This window comes from Battus philenor, unplaced genomic scaffold (assembly GCF_028537555.1).
Source record: "Battus philenor isolate CCGP_79_NKW_IND1 unplaced genomic scaffold, ilBatPhil1.0.hap1 SCAF_25, whole genome shotgun sequence".
Classification (NCBI taxonomy): Eukaryota; Metazoa; Arthropoda; class Insecta; order Lepidoptera; family Papilionidae; genus Battus; species Battus philenor.
Genome location: NW_027181688.1, coordinates 10,564,927 through 10,578,735, shown reverse-complemented (window position 1 = coordinate 10,578,735; position 13,809 = coordinate 10,564,927). Strand labels below are relative to the sequence as shown.

Below are 13,809 nucleotides of genomic sequence, written 5' to 3'. Positions count from 1 at the left end.
GACAAAAAATAAGGCTTTACATTTACATGGTGAAGTGGCGGATTTAAAGCCTTATTGTTCATAAAGGCATATGAAACATTCTTATGAAAAGACAAAATAGAAGGATTTTACATGTAATTATAAAAACATCGTTTAAAATGTTTGCTCCGATCTGTTAAAACTACTAAAAAGCGAATTATGGAAATTGTCATATGCTATAAAGAGTTACTATGAAAGTCATTATCACTTTCATCATCTCAGCTGAAGGAAGTCAAAGGCTGGACATGGAGGAAGCGATATCCAACTTCCGACGATCATAATATAGCGATCTGTACTCTTTGTAGGTCGATGGCTGTCGATCTGTAGTCTCCTCAGAAGAAACTTAAGGGCCAGTCGGCCATCTTTTCTGCGCGCTATGTGACCTGCCAATTGCCACTTTAACCAGCTAATCTGCAGGCCAATAACGGTTACAATGAAAATATACTTACATAATTACTAAATCTTGTAGTGTATGTACAAAGATTAAAACTATTTTATTAAGAAAGCGTTTATTTTAAAGCAAAAATAATGAAAAGAATTATAATTTATAAATACGTTTTATTTCTCCATTTCGACTAATCACTTTAGAGAAATAATAAAATATATAGTTTTGTCAAAAAAAATATACGTATTTGATTCGAAATTGTCATAAAAGTTTCAATAGAGTAACATAACACATTTTTCGGGTGCTTTAAAGTTTTTACATCTATTTTTAAAAATTTGTAAATTAAAATATATTTTTCGAATTGGAATACGGTAGGACAACAACTTCTGATAGTACAAAATGTGTGAGACATGGTAGATAATAATTAATTTTACATCGTTTTTTCTTATATTATCTATTTAATGGAATCAGGCGTTACCTTGTGGAAGTCCATCCTAAGTAAGAAAAGGACCAGTATTTAGCCACTTTCGCACATGCAGTTGTAGTCGTGCAACAAAGTGCAACACGTATTTCACCCCTCCACGGGTCATCCTCAGGAGTTATGTTACACCGATTAGTGCCAAACACAGAAACGACAAAGGACTTCTTTCAAAGGACGCATTATTTGCCGCATACGCATAGGGCGGTGCACTTTGTTGCATGACTGCATGTGCCGAAGTGGCTAAATATTGGTCCTTTTCTTACTTCTCATATTATCGTTATTTAATATTCTCTAAACTTAAACCATTGACTTTAGAATAGGATGTACCATAGATTAAGTTCTAACTTCCTATTTTCAATCACAATGTATAAATAACTTGGTTTTGCCGGCCCTTGCCTGACCACATCGTAAGTCAACATCAAAAGCTTATGCGATGAATCTAAGGGGTTACATAACCATCATGTCTCAGTTTGACGCACGGATTAAATGGAGGAGGGCCGAGCTAACTAATGTCTTAATCTATTGTTAAACTAAGCTTACAAAGGACGATAGTGTGGAGTAGGCTTAGTTGGTTTATAAAAGCTATTTAGCCACTTTGATTGGTAACTAATCATTTTTATACAAAGGGATCTTTGATTTAAGTTATATACTGTCTAATACTGTCACGTTTTGCATAAATTTAAACCAAAACCTTTTATGAATATACTAAAATGATCTTGGTTCTTTACCTATAAAATAGTAACTAGTGAACAGAGTATACAATATTATACTATTCTGGCATAAAAATCAGGGAGGAGTCAATAGCCTCCCTGATAAGCGAAAAAGAGACCAAAAATTCATTCATCACTCTCTGTAAAAAAATTATGAATAATGCTATAGAAAGAAATAAAAAGTAAATATTGCAAATAAATAGATAATAAAGACAAAATAAAAGCAAAATTATGTATAATACTGTGATATAAAATTGTAAGAGTGGTCGTGGTACGGTAGCTTCTTGTTCTTCGGTAGCTTCTTGTGCTTCGGTAGTTCGTCAGTTGTATCTTGTTCGTCGATTGCTTCTTGTTCGTCGGTCGCTTCTTGATCTTCAGTTGCTTCTTCCTGCGTTGACCGCACCTCCGCTAGCCCTTATAATGAGCGCGGAGACTCTCAACAGCGCGATGCAGATTTTCGTTGCGTCTACTGTGGCGCCATCTGTCATGTATCTGTTTCACTGCCGCCGCCGCCATGCGATTGACGGTCACGTGGGTAAGAGCTTGGTGTTTGAGTGGCGCGCGATATGCACGCCACAAAATAATTATAGAATCTAAGTAATAAAAATGTGATATAAAATAACAATGTAATTTAAGAAAATGTAAAAAGAAATGAGGAATGAATGAAAGGTGATACAGAGCAAAAGGGAAAGACAGTAGAATTGTGGAATGAAAAAATAGACCGAAAGAACAATGTGAAGTATGAACGAAGAGAAAAAAAAAATCTGTAAAAAATTAAATAAATTTGCCCAAAAAGTCCCTGTCCCACAAAAGATAGGGGGTACGAGAGGCCCCCAATAGCGGGGGCCATAAAAAAAAATTATACTATTGAAAATTGTTACTTCTAAATAGGCTCCTCTGAAGTAACAGTTGTCGGGTCACATCACTTGCGAAGACGAAAGTCTTTGACTAAAGTGTATTGCCTGTGTTGCACCTCAATAATAAGCTGTTTATAGAGTCACAATATCACCTGGAGAATAATGGAGAGTGCTATGCATAACCCTCTCCGTTGCTGTCTAGATGACCTTGAGCATTATCATAAAGCCTATCGTAAACAACCACGTCTCGGATCCGTATGTCATCATTGACAACACATTTTGTTCAAAGATCTTCGTCTTTGGTTACTCAAAACATTTTAAAACATTGGTCTTGAACTACTATAGTACATATAACAGTTTTCATTTCCGTACATTTTCTAGGTCTGTTACTGACTTTCAAAATATAAGTAATCTACTTTCAATTTATTAATAGAGCCTTCGGACCAATCAAAGCGACCTGTTGTACGACCTTAGTAGTAGCTTAAGGCTATTTAAGGACCTTTCGTCTCCAAGTAGATTCTACGAGCTACATTGCTTGATTCTCCTCATAACTGATTCGATCTCGCGTGTAACTCCATACATAGTCATTATTCTTTAATTGAGCATTATTCTTTAATTGAGCCTTCTTATAAAGCCTTAAGCGACCGCATCTTAGATCCTTAAGTAATGATTGGCAAATACTTGTCTTTAAATATTTTAAAAATAATAGCTTAAAAATTACATAAAAAGCCTGATAATATTATAATGTAATCCTGGTAAATTATAAAGTTACCACACTTAATGTAATACATGTAAATATAGAGCAACCACCTACTGTAATATTTTATGTTTTATATAACACCGACCTTTTCTATACTCTAAGAAAAGACTAAAGACTTGTTATACACCTTGTCTAACAATCTGTATGTCTGTAACTTTCCAAGTTTCTATCTAGTTTCAAAAGGCCACCGTGTTGAGTTGTACATGTATCAAGATGGAGTATGAACATGAACTTGAAATGTATTTTAATGTACTAGATAAGCGTGGGAACTATCATAGCGATCTTTGATGGAAACACTTGCTCTGGAGCCGGTGTCCATCGGCTTACGTGATGGTGCCGATAAGGAAAAGAATATATACATACATTGCAAACACGGTATCATTAAAATATTAATTTTCATATGAATAATTAATAACAACAGATAAGAAATAATATGCAAATGTGTAATTTTGTTTACCTGCTTAAATTTATTATTAAAAACTGTTAAATGTTACTGGTGCAATGTTAATATTAATTCATATTATATCTAAAAATATTCGTTAATGATAATAAAAATTACTGATGGAAAAATTTGTACATTTGTTTGAATTTTATTAATATACATTTTCAGTATAAAGTAACAATCGCTAACTAAAATACATCTTTATCATTTGAAATGTAATCTCAGTAATTATTATAAAAATTTATAAAAATACTGACTATTAAACGTCATTATTTGTTCGTCATTTATTCCGTTTATAAAAGAGCGACGTTGCCGCTCCGGTAGGCCGCGTTGCCGTTCCGTCAGACGGACGGCGTCCGACCGACACCCATCCGGCGGCAGTGTCATTCCGTACTCCGGGACGTACGTACATTTCGCGGGATTTACGACCTTAAAATCAATAGTTGAATTACTATTATCGCATATGTGTTAGTGTTGAATAGATTTACTTAGTATTGTTTAAAAACTGTAGACTTCAAGAGTTTACAGAAGTCTGTTTTGGTATAGGTCAATTGTTGAAGGTATTGTGCAAGCGAAATATATCTTTATGGCTATAATTTTAAGGTTTAATTTTAAATTTGATGTAAGTGCTGAATTCTTGTTCGAAATATACTGTGTTTTGCTTGAGTTACCGGGTGGGGCGAATGCAGTTTGTAAAGTGCATTGTTCAATTTCACGATAGGACTTTATCAAGAGTACATATTGACGTCCCTTTTGGAATGTTTATCGGATAGTAAACCCGTAACATATGTTTTGCATTCGTTGTTTTATTAATTGGTATATGTACTGGCTTCATCCGCGTTCAAGCGAGAGCGGTCAGGAGATTCCCGTGTCGATCCCGACCGCCGAGTGGAAACCTACACAACACTATTCACTACACAATACACCTACACAGGTATAGTCCTTTATCGCGTGAACGTCATCGATATAACTGGAATACAATCGTCTCAATTTAGATGAAGCTGTACAAAGCCTAAATCTACTAGCAGCATAACATCAAATAAAATTCTTAGCTGTTGGTTTCTTGCTGGATGTCATCTGTATACACAGCTGTTCGAAAACCAATCAAACTCGTGGAAACCTAGATCTGTTTGTGCATCTCACAGATCACTTACTCCATATCATTCTAGATAGAAGCCTTGCTGGAGTCTCTTCCACCTGTCTCCCAGTGCAAACGCTTACCGAAGTGGTGGAATATTAGCCAGATAAAAGCAACCAATGAAATCAAAGTACGCTCCTCTCGCGCCCTTGAATTGGAATGCTAATCATATACTATTAAGCGATAGCTCAAGCTGATATCTCCGCGGGGGGGAGCCCTTGAAATTAGTCACCTCGGTAACCTCTCAAGCGCCCTCTGTGCCTTGCCTCCTCATATCCGCTGAATCTAGAGTTGCCGCTTGTAAACAAGATTAAAAAGAACAATTTGCATTACTGTTTATGTGTATATAAGCTTCATAAATAGTATATATATATATATATATATATCACAATATAAAACGTATCGATAAAGTTTTTTCTTCATAATCCTCATTAAGTATATGTAATCCTCATGTAGTTAGGCTAAAACATGGAACATTTGAAATTTATTGGTTTACACACTTTTATTTACCTGTAGCAGTCCTTTACAGTATTTTTTTTATCAATTATTTCATTTTACATATTTCTCAACAATATTAATGACACATTATCTGTCATTTTAAACCTTTTGGAGGTTTACCGAGACATTACCTTCATCAGAATTATTTGTGACTGCTATGTAGTTCTCGCATCAAAATAAATGGTAACGAAATACCGGGTCCCGGCGACCTGGTATCACAGAGGTGTAATGATGCTCCAATCTTTATTACGATATATACACACATTATATATATATGTATATATATATATATATATATATATATATATATATATATATATATATATATATATATATATATATATATATATATATATATATATATATATATATATATATATATATATATAGGCTCGTGGGCCGAATTTATTATTCTTGGCTTTGTCCGTTCAAAGCTAACATATAGTGCGTGGAATAACAAGCGTGGAACATACAGCCTTTTAATATTACACTTTGATTATTAATTGTAACATCTTCTCATTTTTAGTCGATAGACGCCCACTGCAAAGTATAGGCCTTAAAGTTTGCCATGGCGACCGATTTTGCACTGCCCGCATCCAGTTACTTCCCGCCTTTTCTATATCGAAATGCATAACATTGCTTCTTAAGCCTTGTTTAGGCCCGAAGTGAGAATTCATATATCTGTGCCCATATTGGTTGTAGATTTTCGTGAAACAGTGAGGTCAACATATCTACTTACGTATCTTTGCATTAACAAATTCTCTGTCTATTACAAATTTAAAAAAAAAAATATATTACTGGCGTATGCTATATCAATGCTTTAATAAACGTAAACATTTTATAATAAATCTATTATAAGATGTACAAATAAACCTGCATGATGAACAATAACCAATTATCTATTTACATTGCTGCTATAATTGACTCTTATAATTTGATATCAGGATTAAACAGGCAATGTGGGCTGATGTGGACAGAGCCATCGCTAATCTGGGATTAGACGTTATAATAATGGGTTGCGGTGCCGGAATAATGGTTGAGCTTTAATTCAAGACTCATATACACTAATTACAGAGCGGGAGCCTCGTAGTGTATCAGCTGGGTTGATATAGTTGCGATATATAAAAAATTATAAGCAGCTGGTATCCTTCAAAATATGTACAGGATGGTCGCTTATAGATATCAAAGCTTTAAATTTGTTAATATGTTATATAGCTCAATGGCTGGAAAATGATGTTTACATACTATTAAAAAATCAATGGTTTCAGGAATAATAAATAAAGTAATGGTTAATATAGTATTAAATTTTATTATTGTTTACTATCTATTTCTGCACACTGTACTGCCAGAAGTTATTTTGTGATATTCTGATATAAAAAAAATAAACTAATATAAGATATTTTACAGTGATCGCTTTATAGAACGTGATTAGAAATAGGTTTAAAAACTGTAAAGTTTTGTCACTGACTAATATGCAATAAAGGGGTGGCCAAGATTGTACATAATCCGAGCCATTTTTGATGTTTTGTAATTTTTTGCGAACCGCAATAAAGGAGTTTTATTTTTTGAAGAAATATAAAAAAGTGGTACGAAATAAATGTATTTAAATTAAAATATTTTTATTAAATTTTCATGATAATAGCTTAAACATTTGGTTGGAATAATTAGTGACAGTGAAGCTAGTTTTTACAATGGCCCCGGCTTTTAAGGCGCCTCGTTCCCCCTACCCTGTTTGTGGCAGGAACTTTACATTATAGGGTTAATATTTTTTAAATATTTTAGTTTTATTCATCATTCTCTGCTTTATTCTTACTTTACTTCTGTCCTTCACAATCTCTTATTTCTTCAGACGCTAGTTAATACTGGTTGGTGCTTGATTTTCACGATAATATTTTTATTAATAATTAATGACACAAAATTAAAAAGGGGGCTTGGAAACATTCATGAAGAGTCCCAAATAATCCTTCAAATACCGCATCTGCCTAGCGAGCCCGAGTTAGACACCCACGAGGCCATTCTCCCCATAAAGATTTTACACCTATAAACAATCATCCTGTATACTGGCTCCCTTTAGTGTTTCCATGATCAGTATCTTAGCGCTCAGAACACATCGCCGCTGAGTTCTTATGATTACGAAGTGGAGACGATAGACGTCCACGCGTATCATCGGACGTCCATCAACGAGGTGGATACAGAATGCTTTTCGTAAAAGCTGTTAAGGGGAGAATTTTAAGCTTATTTGGTCGCAAGAAGTATTAAATACATAAATATAATACCTTCACCCCTTCAATCCTACTAAGAGTTTCTGAATTACTTTTAAAGTACGAACAGCAAGTGGAACAATCCGGTCTCGTTGTTGCTAGCTGACTATAACTTAGATGTCCTCAAGTAAAATATGTTTAAGTTTTTCTAGGCAAGCATGTACCATAGTAGACCTCGACAACGCTTAACATCAGACGAGAGAGAGGTCAAATACTTTGCCTATAAACAAAAAAATCTTTTACATCTATTTTCAATCGTCCTGTATAAATTTATCACTCTAAAATATGTTACATTAATTTAAGTTTTCTATATCAAATAACCTGTGTTAGAGTTTTGATGATTCATACTGTTGTTACACTTCGTTGTACACCATAGACAATAAATAAAAACCAGAAACAATTTATATAGAGATACAAGAGGTGGTTTTATCGCTCGAAGTGATCTCTACTAAAAACCTTTGGACGGTGATGATAGACATGGAAGAGAGGGCAATTTAGGGAGTGGATGCCTACAAATACATACATTACTACATCCACAAACATATATATAAAAATACGTATGTATACATGTATACACATATACATATATATTATTTAGTCGCGTTAATAGTTTGAACTTCCAACTCGTGTGTCTTCGAAATTTTCGTCGGTATGTTAACAGAGCTTTAAGAATAGAACCTATGAATAGTCATTTTTTTATAATACGTGAATATTGAACTATTGCAAAGATTTTTTTCATTTCTGTGCTTTGTATAAAGTATGTATTTTTTGCAGATCTTCACTGTTATCATCCGATAAAGTAAAATAAGCAAATGTCATCTAAAACGGACATCAAAAAAAAGGATATATCGAAGAGACGATTAATTCGTGTCATAAAAGAGAACAGCATAATTTGGGACAGAAACAACCCTGGATATAAGGATAGAGCTAAACGGGGGGTAGCTTGGAGAGAAGTTTTTCAAGGCATTGTTCCTGACTATGATAAACTTTCAAAATCTGATCAAAAAGACATTGGTAAGTATTTATTGACATTTGATATTAGATACTAAAAATATATTATAGCACTGCATTTTTTGATTGTGTCTGCATTAGTTTTTCTTCTTCTATTTCTTTTCAGACGATGGACGCCCACTGCAAGGCATAGGTATCCCTCAACAATTACCACAATGACCGGTCCTGCGCTGCCCGGTTCCAGCGACTTCTAGCGACTTTAACTTTGTCAGAAAAGGACCAATATTTAGTCACTTCCGCAGATGCAGTGGTAGTCGTGCATCAAAGTGCACCGCCCGTCAGCTCGCTGATAAATGCGCATGCGGTAAACAATGCGAATTACGCATTGTTGCACGACTACCACTGCATGTGCGGAAGTGGCTAAATTTTTGTCCTTTTCTTACTAAGGATGGACTTCTGCAAAATAACGCCTGTTCCATTCTTTAATTTAACTTTGTCGTCGGTGTACCAAGCTGCGTAAGGATAAGGATATGCATATATGCATATATGGATGGCCTAAGTAATTAAAACTTTAAATACTGTTTTTTTATTTGATCTGCAAGTAAAACTTTGTTACACTTCGCAGATATTCGACTGTTTATTGAATTAGATGTAACCGTAGAAACTATAAAAGCAAATAATGTTAAATTTCAACTGAATGTAAAATAAAAATAACTAAGTCATTTTAATTTTCCTTTTTAATATTTTAGGTGACCGTATCACAAAGAAATGGTATTACTTGAGGGATTCATACGCAAAATCTCGTAAAAATGTCAGATTTAAAAGACCATATCAACACGGTGATATGTCATTTCTCGATTTGTACTATGTAGATGAAAATAATTCTGAAACTGAATCTAACAATACGGAATACAGAAATGTAGACGATAGTAATTCTATAGATGATGTCTATGATAGATCTCTTTTATCCGAAGAAGATTTTTTTATGGACGATATCTTAAACGATGAAACTATTAAGAAAACTGAAAATAGTCTAACAGAACTTAACGTTGTAAATAAGAACGAAAGTACGTTATCTATTTTAAAAGCAAAGGTGATAACAGTGGAATTGATTAAACTGGTAGAAGAAAAAAAATTGCTCTGGGACAAAACATGTTCAAACTACAAGGATAGGGTGAAACGTGATATAGCTTGGAGAGAAATTTTTAAGGCAATAGAACCTAAATTCGATGAACTTCAAGAATCAGAGAAAAACGAAATTGGTAAGTTTTAGTCATATACATGGTGATTGGAATAGTCTAAAAGCTTTTATGGTGAATGTATGGCTTGTCTACCGGTTAATTATGGTACAGTCAAACTTAAAATCTACGGTTTCCGAAATAATAAATAACGTAATGATAATATCATTAGAAGAAGATTTTCCTAAATGTTGATTATGATCAACTTTTAAATTTAGATAATCATTACTATCTATCTCTATAGAGTGAAGAAAAATTAAATTATTGTGACATATTTCAAAGTGATCACATTATACAGGATGATTGCTGATATCTTTTAAAACTTTAAGGGTTTTTGCTAACAAATCAGCTATACATGCACTGCTTTTTAATTTTATACTAATTACCAAACGCTCTACCTGGAAACTAAATATTCTTTCCTATCTTGATATGCTTCTAAGTACATATACTAGGATGACATTTCCTTATTCCAAATGTCGTCTTAGTGATAAAGGTTCATATTAAAAGCTTGGTTTAGTTAATTACGAGTTAGTAAATATTAGTTTTTCTGTTTATTCACACTTTAAGCTATTTTGAAATACTTTTCTCATTAATTACTATTTATTTTAGGAGATTATATCGCAAAGAAATGGTACAACGTAAGAGATGCGTATCTTAAAAACATCAAACATAAACGTCCCTACATTTATTCAGATTTGCTTAAGTTTTTAGACCCGCATATTCTTGATCGTAACAATTCAGAAATAGAATATTGTGACGTTAAAGAAACACAAAATATAGATGACTGCAATTCAGTAGTAGATAGTGAAGATGGATCTATTAATTACCAAGAAAGAAAATCACATGAAGTAGACGATGATATATTTGAAACACCAAACAAGAAATTTAAGTACAACGCGGCAATGTTTTCGACGCCGGAGCTGATAAGGAAAACGGTATCATCGGATGAATTAATAAAAATAATAAAGAAGAAAAGATTACTATGGGATAGATCGTGTTCAGACTACAACCACAGGGAGAAACGAGAAGAAGCATGGAGAGAAGTGTGCAAAGCTATAGTGCCAAATTATGATAAGCTGTTGAAGATAACGCAACGAGAAATTGGTAAGAATGATTGAAATTTTTGATTTGAATTTAGAGACGCATTATGAAAACATTCGAAAGCCTTATAGTGGCTTGCTGACAGAAAGAAAGAGGCATCGATTTAAAGAAAGAAAAAGTTAACAAAGCTCGATAATCGCGTGATAGGAATCCGTGTACATTAATCATTTTTTTTTCTAAAAATAATTCATTATTGTAGTACCAAACTCATAAAACGTAATCTACGAAAATTAGCTTACGTATTGCATTTTACGCTTCCCACTCCCCTTCTCCCTTCCCGCCACATTTTCTTACACATACACATGTACGAAAATGCACACATTCACTCTCTTACACAGATACTGTCTATACAAATTATGTGATTATTAATATATGCAACATAATTATCACGTCAACCGAAAGGCGCTCAGTGCCAAGCATAGGTCTTCCTTGAAGATCGCTACGTTAATCGTTCTTGAGCTACCCGCATCCAGCGAAGTTAGTTTAAAAAATAAATAAATAGAAAAAGTGTTAATGAACGTGTCTGTTAACACTCTGATCTCTGCAATACAAACTTGCACAAAGATCTAAGATAGTGATACTATTGTGAAAAATTTTGTATGAACATTTTCAAGTCCACAACTAATTTATAATAATGATCATAGATTTATAATGATCTGTTGATATAATACTGTGATAATAAAACAAAGAGAATTTGTTTGTAAAATGTCCATTCTTTATTTTTTCTTTTAAAACAATGTCCCCGTCTGATAAGACGCACTTTTGCCAAAGTCTTTTCCATTCCTCGTAACAGTCGGAATAGTCCTGTTCAGGTAAAGTCTTCAAGACCTTCTTCAATTCAATTCTCGCTTCAATCATGTTACAGGCGTTCCCGCATTGGCTTTTTGGGTTTGCTGAATAAGCAGAAGCCGCATGGAGCCGAATCAAGTGAATTCGAAGTCGTGGTTTCGGCAAAAGTCGTGGCTTGTCGCGTTTGAGACGTAAAACGTACTTCAAAATAGTTTTGGCTAAGCCAAATGATCTTTCATCTTTTGATAATCAGACGCTTGGCAAATTTCAGCAAATTACGAGTCTTTCAAATGCCCAAGAGTTTTAAATAATAATTTACAATTGTTATTCTTTATTGATAGTGCACAGTAGCATATAATGATTATTAAATATTCATTATTTATTGTTGTTATTTTACAGGTTTCCAAATATCTAAGAAATGGTTCAACATCAGAGACAATTACGTCAAATCGTTAAAAAATTCAGGATGCAAAAGGCCGTATGTACATTCTGAGATGCTCACGTTTCTCGACGCGCAATATTATAATCGCAACAATTCAGAATCTGAATGTAACACTAGTAATGATTTTAAAATGGGAGACGGTTCAGTTCAATACAATAAAGAAGAAACTCGACATTTTAAACAGGTGTTTTTGGATGTAGACGACGAAATGTTTGAAAGTGCAACAGATAAATGCAAAGTTGAAGTAGGAGGCGAAGAAAATGATCCAAATTTGGATAGTAACGATAGAGAAAAGAAACTGATTTCAATGTTGGGAAGCCTGATTGCTAGAGAAGACGACGAAGATAGATCATTTTTCAACGCTATATTGTCTTCTGTAAAAGCACTATCAGATGACTCAAAGTTGGAATTCAGAATTAAAGTGCTCGAGCTTATTCAGTCATTGAAAGAGCAAGACGGTGAAAAGATTAACATTAAACTGGAGTTAATAAGAACGGATAGCGAAGATTGATAAGCAGCTGTTAATAAAGTTTATTTTAACTGTCTTATTGGTTTTATTGGTATTAATATATTACTTAATGTTAAAACAAACTTGATAACGGAATTAGGAGCATATCTCTCTTAAGGAGAATACAAAGTTGATTGAATTAAAGGGTTTGAAGTAGGTCTATATCCAATAGATATAATTGAGGCTACAGATTTTGTTAGTGGTGATCTTAACATTAAAAATTTTCTCGTCTATTATAGCTTGTACATAATAAATCAAGCATCATATGTGGCATATATCTATGTTCTATCTCTTAATCTTTTTAAAATCAAAAGGTATTATTTACTAGCATCATAAACTTTATTTATTTGAGATAGTCTAGTAACAATATTACTTTAAAGCCAGTTAATTTTTACATTTTTTCTGAGGAGCGGTAGTCTAGACTCTTGTGATTGTAGGTCGCGGGTTCGATTTCCGGGATACAATCTTTAATGAACGACAATTTTGTGCAATAATTATATAGGATTGTTAAAGCACACAAACAAGTTTCCAGAGGATGCGCAGAAGCGTCCTGTGTGCACTATAATATCATGCTGCGATAGCCAACCCGCCTGCCAAGCGTGGTGATTATGGTGTATGGCTATCTTTGGGGAAGGCCTATGCCTTGCAGTGGGCGTCTATGGGCTGAAACGACGATCTTCACAATCTAAAATTACCACAACGTTAAAAATAATTTCAGCAGCAAAGTGTATGAAGATACTCTCGAAATTACTTTTTAATTGTTTGAAATTCGAACGCGTTTTTTTTCCGTTAGGAATACTCAATGCTTCGAACATCGCGCTCCAATGACGCGTGGCCTCGTAACGTGCGAATTACCTACAACGATTTTTTCGCAGCATTTTAAAAATTATAAAATTTACGTTTTTTTTCGGATAATTTTTTAATGCAAAAATCACATTGAGATATCGTGGGATAATAAACATCATAAGCTTCGTTTAACTTAAAAATGCTTTCCTTACGGAGAAAACTTATGTTAGCATTTTATAACTAGAATCTTTAAGTTAACAATAAAACTAATTGCTGTACAAACATTTTCGTTATGTTATGAACAATACCTCTGAAACACGATGTTAATAATTTTCGCCACATTACAATAGTGAATTAAAAGGTCTTTCTCAATGTCAAAAGTTTTATTCTAAACAACACATTACAGTGAGAATTATTGAACTGCCATACAAAGAGTTTTGTTAG

The 13,809-nt window shown here is 33.7% G+C and overlaps 1 protein-coding gene across 1 annotated transcript; it reads left to right on the top strand.

Annotated features, from left to right (window-relative positions):
- The first annotated feature begins 8,339 nt into the window (after positions 1-8,339).
- Positions 8,340-12,584, top strand: LOC137924988 (uncharacterized). The gene is made up of 4 exons (XM_068768417.1): positions 8,340-8,564; positions 9,251-9,763; positions 10,349-10,843; positions 12,029-12,584. The coding sequence occupies exons 1-4, from the start codon at positions 8,363-8,365 to the stop codon at positions 12,580-12,582; spliced, it is 1,764 nt and encodes a 587-aa protein (XP_068624518.1). The 5' UTR covers positions 8,340-8,362; the 3' UTR covers positions 12,583-12,584.
- The last annotated feature ends 1,225 nt before the right edge of the window (positions 12,585-13,809 follow it).

Coding starts and splice junctions, on each gene's coding strand:
- LOC137924988 (XM_068768417.1), top strand. CDS start 8,363: ATGTCATCTAAAACGGACATCAAAAAAAAGGATATATCGAAGAGACGA. Junction 8,565..9,250: donor ATCTGATCAAAAAGACATTG/GTAAGTATTTAT, acceptor TTAATATTTTAG/GTGACCGTATCACAAAGAAA. Junction 10,844..12,028: donor GATAACGCAACGAGAAATTG/GTAAGAATGATT, acceptor GTTATTTTACAG/GTTTCCAAATATCTAAGAAA.